At 36.7% G+C, this 10563-nt stretch overlaps 1 protein-coding gene across 1 annotated transcript; it reads right to left on the reverse strand.

The window, feature by feature from the left end:
* Window positions 1-1668: 1668 nt before the first annotated feature.
* Window positions 1669-8737, reverse strand: LOC112175487 (WD repeat-containing protein 3). The gene is made up of 11 exons (XM_024313160.2): window positions 8463-8737; window positions 8155-8370; window positions 6977-8074; window positions 6322-6441; window positions 5477-5890; window positions 5096-5308; window positions 4233-4364; window positions 2806-2874; window positions 2382-2504; window positions 2076-2126; window positions 1669-1991 (listed from the first exon to the last, which is right to left on the reverse strand). Exons 1-11 carry the CDS (start codon window positions 8700-8702, stop codon window positions 1854-1856), a joined length of 2814 nt encoding a protein of 937 aa, XP_024168928.1. The 5' UTR covers window positions 8703-8737; the 3' UTR covers window positions 1669-1853.
* Window positions 8738-10563: the final 1826 nt, after the last annotated feature.

Consider the following 10563-nt stretch of genomic DNA (forward strand, 5'->3'; position numbering starts at 1 on the left):
CCATATAATTCCATAGACCCCTTTTAAAAATTCCAATATAGAAAAAGAATGATATCTTGTACTTCTGGTGTATCAATTATCATTTCAACAATCAACTTCTCCCATAATGATATCTATACTACCTAGAATTGTCATAATATCAGCCAATTTCATTCTTTTAAGAGTGTTTCTATTGGGACCTCCAAATCTACTCACTTGACCTCATTCTATTATGAATTATTAAATGACATATATAACCTACTATAAAATGACTATTAAGGACAATAATTATACCCAAAAAAATATTATATTTATTTTATGTAAACTTTCCAATTCAATAATATTAGATTGTATTCTTTATTATTTTCCTTATCTATTTTTCATTTTTCAATTTCACTACATACTCATTAAAGCGTTCATATATATTTAATGAGAATTAAAAATATTATTAAGATAATGTGACATAAAAATGTATGATATATTGATATATATGTTGAACATGCATTGGTGAGGGAAAACAAAATAAATCCTATTATAATAAAACCACAGAATAGTTCATGTTATTTTCTTATTGATTAGAAATTAATTTTCGAAACTCAAAACCTTGTGTTTGATTTTTTTATATTTTATTAGAAAAACAATTTTTGCATGTTGTTTGATTAAGGTATGTATATGTAGTTAAGATTTATAGAGTAATTAAATCATTGAAATGACTAAGTTTTTTATTTTAAAGATAATAATTTGTTTATGAGTGAGGTTATTTGAGGAACTTTAGTGAGATTTAGTGAGTAGTTTTAGTATTTAAAAATTTGATAGATGGTGTAAAAAGCAAAGAAGTCAAGTGAGTAAATTTGGAGGTTCTAATAGAAAAACTCTTCTTTTAACTAACTTAGGAAGAATTTGTGGCGGTTTCTTCTTTCTTCTACGGCCAAAGAATTGACTTCTGCCGGTTTCTTCTTAGAAGCTTCCTCTCTTCTGCCTATTTTTTCGCTCTCTCGCTCTCTTCCCTCTCAATATTTAATTTACATATCAAGAGAATATCATGAGAAACTTTCTAAATATCACGATATTTTGTGAAATTTTTGATAAATTCTTGATTGTTAGTCTCATGACCTAACTGCCAAACTTGGGCCCAAACTCGAATGTTCCTAACTTCAGCCCAAATTTTAAAAAATTGGACAAAAAGGCAAGGTGAAGTAAAGATGATTCGAAACTTGGTTGCCCAAGGTATGTCAAAATTCCTCAACCATCCCTACTGAGATGTTATTTGGTTAATTTGTGCACATTTTTACACATATACGCTCTCCATATATTTCATTCTTTTCCCATCATTTCTCGCAAAAATTTATCAATATGGATACTTTCTCAATATTTCCATCAAAATATCTATTCTTCAAACCGTCGAAATTTCCTCGATAATCGATATTTTGGCCCTTGAATTAAACTCATGCAAGTAAACAATTAACTAATGATAATTTGTTAATTAATTTTTGCACCTGCTCAACTTTGAAATTCAAATAGAACCAATAAATTTACAAACTCCTGTAATCAGAGTGCCCGTTCAAAATTATCCATCTCTTGGCAAAGGTTTACTTACGTAGTAACATGCCTGGTAAGCGTAAGGCGCATGTATTATTTGTACTGTGGACTTAATAATTATTAAACAAACCATCATTGTCTAGCTGCACATAGATTTTAACCATTTTATAGCATAGCTTACGGGGGCTAATGAGCCGGGCAGGTTTTTTCCGGCCTTTGGCGGGCCGGCCCTGAAATTCCTAAGCTAAATCGGTCCTTAACACCAGCGTGCATTAAGAGGCTAACATTAATTAAATATAAAATGCTTGTAACACCAGAAAACGAGGAACATAAAATTATAAATATGGCGTGGGTTCACATGTTCGAACTTTTTTGCATTTACCTTCTTCCGTCTTTCCATACCAACTTGCACCTACACCACGCTTGGAGATGGCATCAGGAAGTGGTGCATTTGATCTTGAATCATGCAATTGCTGAAACAACAGATTAATTACTAAAGTGAGAGAAGAAAAAGAACAAACCGGAAGAAAAGAAAAGCATTGATCTCAGTCTCGCACCTTGATATGAGTCATTGCTGCATGGTTGTAACCAATGATATCCTTCTTTGCCTGGAGCAAAACAGTTATCAACATGTCAGACAAAGAATCAGTAGTATGTATGACCAAGACTATCATCAAAATAAAATTAATTTCCTGTAACGTCTGAATCAAGCAACTTAGTCGAATTTATGTCTCTACAATACATTACAATTGGTACAGACATAATATCATCCTGCCCATCAGTCCTAAGCAGATAAGTGTGTAAATGTTAAAAGGCACCATTAACCCTGCAAAATTTCTATCCTAAAGTGAACAATCTGTTACCTTTAAGTTGGGATAAAGAACCTCTTTTAAACCGGTCAATATTGGTTTTACAGCTGGAGTGGAAATCAATTGATTACAATTTATCTGCAGCAGCAATGTAACCACCCTGGTAATGAATTCAACCTGCAAACAATTGTTTTTTCTTTTAATAGAGAGAAAAGAAACAAATAAGTTCACAGCTTCTCCACCCCCAACCCCAAACAAACCAACCAAAAAAAGGGCCAAATAACGGGCAGGTGATAAGTGTTTCATAGTCATGATCCAATTTTAAAAGCATGACACTAGTACAACGCTTATAATAAATACAGGAACAGACTATGCGAGGCATAAGTTATTTGAGAAAACTGTGTAAACAGATACAAGCACGAGCAACAAATGAACCTCGATGGATACCCTGTCTTTGAAAATTTTAATAGACACCAACCTCATCAGGACGTAGACCAACATCCTTGCAGAAAGACAAAATCTTCAAGGCATCTGAGAAGGGTATCCCCTGCACTACCAGTGTCAGTAATCTTAACAATGGAAGAAACTGATTGTGCATAAAGATGTATAAAATATGAAAAGAAAAATCCCAGAAAGAGAAGCTCAACCGGCTCAAGAAAATAAAAGGTGTGCCAAAAAGGGAAACCCTACTGGTGTGATGCCAGTAGTTTATCCTTTATCTCCTTAAATCACTTGTTCTTGCTTTTGTAGAATCCTTTTGTTTCTAACCAACCATAACCCGCTGCGATAAGACCCTAGATTATAAACAGAAAACCTTGTTCTTCAAGTTTTCCCCTAATTGTCCGGCATAATTTTGGTATCACAGGAGGATATTATGGGAAAACCTTTTGAGGGACGTTTGAGTGACTACCACTCATTTTAACATTAAAAAAAAAAAAAAAAAAGAACCAGCCATGGAGAAGGAAACACCAAAAATAATACTCATGAAAAGGAAGAGAAACAACCAAAATTCTCACAACAACCAATACAGCAAGTACAACAGAGCAAGGAAGACAAAGACAGGAGATAAGAAAATAGAGTCAAATGTTCCAGCAATTGGATATCTTATTCATATTGTATCCAAGTAAATAACGTATGAAATCTAATATAAATGATTACTAAGTTAAACTACAATATGCAATTACAGGGGGATTTGGATTTAAATTGCTTCCTTTTTTAGAGGATGCAAGATCTATTCCATCTCCTATATCGACTAGGGTCCCTGCACTCCCTCGACATCAGCTGTTAACCGATTAGGGGTTTTAGATATCTAATAATAGATGCTGAATCATATCCGATATAGATTTCCAATCAAGTATGTCACCCAATAGAGAGAATACATAGACAAAGGATAAAGGGTTGTTTAGAAGACTTCATCAATAGCCTCACTAGTCACTAGATTAGTGCTTGATCACTACAACTACAACTTGATTATGAATTGTTCTTGCTCCATATCTATGTCCTTGTGTGTTTGATCCTAGTAGTTTTAGAAATGTGGCTAATATCTGAAGAATACCACTCTTAAGAGAGAATGATGGCCATTTGTATACCGCTCCTGGCGTGAGAGTGAGATAATGTGAGATGTACAGAGATGGAGAGCAAAGCGTATTCCACTCTCAAATATAGAGGGAGGGAGGGAGGGACCTTATTTGTTACTCTGGTTTAACCAATTCACAACTTTGACTCGAAACTTTAAAATATACAAATATATACTAGTCTAGCTCACAAACTGCAGGGCATTGCACCAAGGAATAAGACCAGGATGAGATAAAAAAAAAAAAAATAATAATAATAAAAAATAAAAAAATTGAAAGACAACACAGAAGCACACTACTGCATTTTGAACAACATGAGGTAAAGTCTTACCAATAGCATCGACTCCAAATCGCTTGTCTTAACCTTCAAAAGTTCATGCAGAAAATAATCAGGAGGAGACAGCCCTAGCATAAAAGGATTTGGTTGAAACTCAGCAACCAGGTTTCCACTGACTTTTTCCGCCTGAAATGGCATGGTGAAACAATTTAATTTATGTAGCTGTGTTATAGCTATATGAGTAGTAATTTTCTGTGATTGGTGGTTAGTGAAGTAAGACCAAAAGACTCAACCTAAAAAAAAAAATAATAAGGACCAAAAGGTCATGAGAGGCAGCAAATTCGTTCACCAATTTCTTGGCAAATTCAGTATCTTCATATTTAGTGCATCAAAATTCATTAAGATTCCCCATCTTTTGTCTTTTTTCCCATCTCTCCAAACACAATCTTGTGTAGTTCCAGATAAATTTATAAGTTTTCTAATTGTATTTGGAAGTTCAAATGAGCACAAGTTTGGGTTATAGCAGTGCTCCAAAGACAGTACTGAGTTTGATATTTTGATTAATGAATCATGTTGCACATAAATGGAGAAGCCACCATTGCCAAATCTGTCCTTTAGTTTATAATCTACAAAAGCCATATATGTAGTACAGTATATTTCATACGTAATGCATGCAGAAATAAGTTTTGAGACTCAAATAGAGAGTTTCCAAACTGAAAGGATGATTCCCTTAGTTGCTTCTGGTCCATTAATGACAGTACTTAAATGTTTGAACCAGGCATACATACTAAACTCAGGGAATATTGCACATGATGAGATGCATCCAATGTCAACATATAAAGAACATTATAAATTAATGTTATCTTTGAAGTATCATTGGTCAAGCAAAACCTAATCAATTTCAGAAACAAATGTACCTCATAATTGGCTCGTCGCTTTGATTCTTCCCATGCTATTTCTAGTTTAGCAACAATTGAGTCGGTCAAAGAAATTGTTTCTTTAGTTTTCTTCCCAGCAAAAGCCACAGCTCCCTCTGCTGGGATCTTTTCCTTAAGTGCAAAATTGTTCTCATATTCATCCTTGAAGTCAGACTCGTACATCTTTTCCAACTCCCGTTTTTCCCTCTCTTCCTGCAATTTCAAACAAAGATTTTTAATAGGAGAAGAAATTGTCTTTTTAAGAAGTCCATATTCAACCTCAAACATCATGATCAGTAGCACCAGAAAAGACTCAACTTCAAGTTAGTAACACAAATTTGGGGTGGAAAAACAGCTTCTTTCGTCAAGAAGAGGCATTACCTCAAGGAAAAATGGCTCATCAGTACGATCCCAGCGGCGAATTGAGCGATCATGAGATCCCGTGACAAAGAAATCACCACGGTTACTAATAGCGAGGCAACAAACACCCTCATGGTGTCCCTTCATAGTTAAAAGCAACTCAAATTTATCAGCATCCCAGTAGTTTACTTGCTTATCATCCCCAACACTAACAAAGTAATGGGTATTTGGCACAAATTGTACTTGCTGAACGCTGCTCTGATGATCAAACATTGATTTGTGGCAGTCACCAAAATCTAGCCCCCAAATCTTCACATTTTTGTCTTGAGATCCAGTCACTATCAACTCTCCATCGGATGAGACATCGAGACATAGCACTGGCAGCTTGTGACCATATAAGGTGACGAAAAGTTTGAGTGAATCCATATAGAATACCTAAGAACACCACATAAATGCCAAAGCTAAGAACAGCACTCAATGAACAGATGTTATTAATGAAGATCGCAAACCCAAAACAGCAAAAAGTAATCCCTGTAATTTTATCCAAGCTCATGTTGGGCATTTCTCATCACAAGTTTTAATATATACCTTACAAACATCTGGATAAGTTTTAGCAATTGATCACTAATTTTTTTCTTTGCTTTCCTGTGAATTTCCGAAGTTAAGAGAAGTTACTAACTAACTTATGCCCAAATTCGGTTATGTGATTAAAAAAGTAAATTCAGATGGCATATGCTAAACAAAGTGAAAATAAAAATTGATGTCACCAATACAGATGTACTGCGTTTTCTACAGTTGGAGGCCAAATTAGGACTTGGTTTAATAATTAAATGAAACAATCCAATGGATGATTATGTCAATTTGACCTTTACTATGGTATCCAACGCCACCAAAAGATATTTGGCATCAGGACTGATAGAAACCACACGAACATCAGTATCCATCTCCTTCATTCTTACATTTGACACTAGCAGGTGCTTAGAATCCTGTTACAAACAAAGTGCATCCAGTCATAAAAAAAACGTCAAGAAGGTTGGGCCCAATAAAACAGCAGGAATGGAGGGCCACAAAGGAGGAGGGGAAAATCAAAGATAGGACTTCATCTTAGAAGAAACCCATAATAAAGTAGGGATTCCAACTTTGTCCAATCAACAAAGAAAAAAAAAATCCCTTCTTCTTGTTATACCTGAGCCCATCCATAGACATGCATGTATGTAACTATATAGGGATGCATTTTTTTTTTTTGGAAATGGTTGAAACGACTGATGATCAATAAGTATTAAAAGTAGACAGATTCCATTTTGCATGGTATCAAAGCTTATATAGATTTGAGAAAACAAGAACACTGATATGTTAAACATAAAGACATCACCAAATCAGGACATAGACTCATAGAAATGAGACAAAAGTATGCTCCAGAAATAAGTCCTAGAGCAAATAAATGACATGTTACCCTAAGAACCGATAATGATAGTAACATAGGATTAGAACTTCAAACAGGAGAAGGTAAACAGGACATACTTCTTTGACTCCATATTCCCAGAACTTAACATAACCATCTGAGCTTCCTGTGACAAAACCATTTTCATTGGGAATTCTTGCAATAGACTGAACAGAGCCACCATGTGCTTCTACTACTTCAGTGACAGTTGCACTCCCAACGTCAATAATTTCCATTGTTCCACCCTTGGTTCCAACAAGTGCAAACTTGTTATTGCAAGAAGGAAGGATAAAAGCACACATGGTGAATCCTGTGTCAATAGTTCCAAGGCAGTAACCATTAGTTGGATTCCAGATCTTTGCTGCATTATGACTGGTTGACATCAAAACTGTGTTGTCTGAGCTAAGCGCTACACTTGTGACAGATGATCGGTGGCCGTGGAGGTCTATAGCGCGTGTTTGTTTTGTTGCTTCGCTCTCAAGAGAATAAAACACGCATAGATTATCGCTCAGAGACAAAGCTATTGTGGCTAGGGAAGTCTTGGGAGGGTTTGGACAAAAAGAGATGGAACATATCTTTTTGCCAGGTCGGATAGTTTGGAAAAGTTGAAAAACATCAGAGACCATGACCTCGTGCCCCTTTCCCTCTTCTCCAGCTCCATCATCCTTCATCACCTCGGCTTCCCCTTGGGCAGACTTTTTCTTTTTGATCCGGCGAATCCTGCGGTTTGCTTTACGGGTAGATTCAGCCTCATCCAGTACGTTGAATATATGTACCACCTTTCCTGCCTCTTGACATGCCAGCAAATTTCCAGACTTGTTGAATCTCACAGTTGCAACTCTGTTCTTGCTTTTTCGCTGATATTCACCAAACAGCTTCAAAACTTGCCATTTATTAGGAGGGGATGGATCTCCAGAGTCTGCAATTTCTGTTCCATTAGAAGTGGATTGGCAAGCTTTAAGGTCATGCTTAATTGTGTAAACCCTAAGTTCCAAGTCAGCAGAGCCAGAGACCAAATATCTTTGTTCCGGATCGATATCTATGGACCAAATTTCACTATGGTGGTCACTTATTGTCTGCATGCAATGGGGGGTTTCAAGATCCCAGACCTTCAAAAATTTGTCTTTTGAGGAACTAACGAGTTTCTTACAACAGTCCAAGAAGACGAGATCAGTGACCTATACAATACACAGAGATAATTTAAAAATCCACAGCCTAAAAATCGGATAATAAAGAGAGTTGTAGTTTTATTTGAAACCTGATTCCCATGCCCGCGGAGGCGATAGATGCCCTCGCCCCTCTCCACATCCCACAATATAATGTCCTTATCTTGGCCACCAGAAACCAGCCTATCTCCAATCTTGTTGTACCGTAAGACACTAACGGCCCCCGTATGACCGTAGAATGTGGTCTCACAAATTTTACTCTGAGAGTCCCAAATTCTAATGCTCCCATCTCCATACCCAGTGGCTATCTGCAATCAATGACATAAGAAACAGCAGTATCTAAATTAGTTCTGACTGTTGAATCTCGGAACTCCTTTTCTACAGAAAAGCGTAAGCTTACCAGAGAAGAAGAAGAAGAAGAAGGCGAGACCGCGATGGAGGTGACTGGCGGCGAATATCCATCAGCACAAGGAGTTAAGGTTTTGATGCAAATGCCTTGTCGCACGTTCCACACGCCCACCTTTTCCAGGCCCGGGGCAAAAATGTGCTTCCCGGAACTGTCGTAGGCGATGTTTGAATTGCCAGAAACTATCACGCCGAAGGCGGCACCCTGCTCGTATCGCAAGTACGACTTCACCATGACTCCTTTTCTCTCCGCTTCTGAGAAGTAGGGTTTAAGAACCTCTTTTTTTTTTTTTGAAAGGGGGTTTAAGAACCTTTTACATTGCAACGGCCCAAATTTTGAGCCCAGAGTCCATTCGTTAAATTATAACTGGGCCTGTTCACAACTTTTTATTTTTATACGAAAACGACTATATTAAATGTAGAAGGATACTCAGCTCCGGGAAAATGTGTCGAACTTAGTAGAGATCGTATAAGAAATTGTTCAACGATCTCGATAAACGTTAAGTTACTCGAGAAAATTTTCAGAAATTTTCACCAAGTGATATCCTCGATTTAGGAGTTGAATAATAAAGTACACGACACGACGAGTTCGTGGAAATTTTCCGAAGTGGGATTTTAGAAAATAATTTATAGAAATAGAATTTTCACCGGAGCAAAGTCAACTAGAAGTGAACAGTGATTTCGGCTTGTGGGCTTCATCGACGGTGATTTAGGCCGATTTGGCTTGAACCCCAGGTATTAAAGTTTCTCTACTTGGTATTCTTGACATTTTGGATAGTTTGGATTAAGGTGGTTTTGAGTTTTTGTCCGGCGGTGCATGTGCAACTGCCTGTGGCGGCACTTGGCGGCGTTTCCGGCTATGTCAATGGCGGTTTCTGGTTTTATATATCATCTACTCGTCGATATGAGCATTTCAATACATAATACACAATTTTTGGAGATTGTATGAACTTTTTAAGGTTTTTAGCAATTTCGATTCGCTCGATTTTGGATCCGTGAGGATCCGGCCTTTCGATCTATTTGTAGTTTTGTCATATCAACCGTAGAAGTATTCCGGAGACTTTTGGTGGTATCGGATGAAGTTCCGCCTCTAGTGGCGTTACTTTCGAGTTGTAGTCCGATTTGGGAATTCGAACTTTAATCGCTTGCTTTGAAATTAGATGCTTTCGTACCACAAGTGGTATTAAGATGTGACCTTGATATGATTAGGTATGTGGAAAGTGTGTTGAGTGGATTGAGGCGATTAGTACTTATCTTGATTTGTGTGTAAAGACGCAGCGGGATTCAGAGCTGAGTAATCTCACAATGTTCATTTATGAACGGGTTTACATTATTGTTTTGAGTTATTTATTTAACTACAAACTATAGTTGGTATTAGTGGTATTCCTGAGTGAATGACCACATGTGTGTGTGTGTATACGTAAAAATATATATGTGTTGGTGGATTTGTTATGATGAAAGCAATATTTGTGATAGGATTCATATTATTGTTTTCGGGTTTACTTTTCGAGAAATAATATATTGTGGAAATGGTTGATTTCTATTGTTTTGAAAAGTGTTGTGTATTGTTGAACATTTTTAGGTCATGGGTGACTTATTTAAATGTTAGGTCTTTGTACCGGGAGTAATTGATAGGGATCAATTACGGGGAATCTTTTATTTTAGATTCGGGGAACATTTTGGATCCATTGTGACTTACTTAATGTTTTGGTATTTATACCGGGGATCCAAATACCTGAGGGTTGAGGATCGGGGATTACCTACAGTGATCGGGGGTCACGAATGTGGCCATGACATATTATCAGGAATCACACCTTGGCCGGGTTAGTGGTTCCGATCAATTAGAGCTCTAGTTTATCTATCTGGATTTTAGTTGTATCTTATGGGGGTAATAACTGAGATTACTTGAGAATCATAAGTACGAGTTTGAAAGAGAGTCTCGAGAGTATTCTTTCTTTTATTGTCTATAGGGGACTTTGGGTTTCATATTCATTTTATTGTGTGATCAAATGATATGATTGTCACGGAGTGGCACGTGTTTTCTTTTGAGAAAAGGATGTTGAGTTTTGGAAAAGAAAACAATGCTTGTGTTGCTT

The sequence above is a fragment of the Rosa chinensis genome, chromosome 7 (genome assembly GCF_002994745.2).
Source record: "Rosa chinensis cultivar Old Blush chromosome 7, RchiOBHm-V2, whole genome shotgun sequence".
NCBI classification, from domain to species: domain Eukaryota; kingdom Viridiplantae; phylum Streptophyta; class Magnoliopsida; order Rosales; family Rosaceae; genus Rosa; species Rosa chinensis.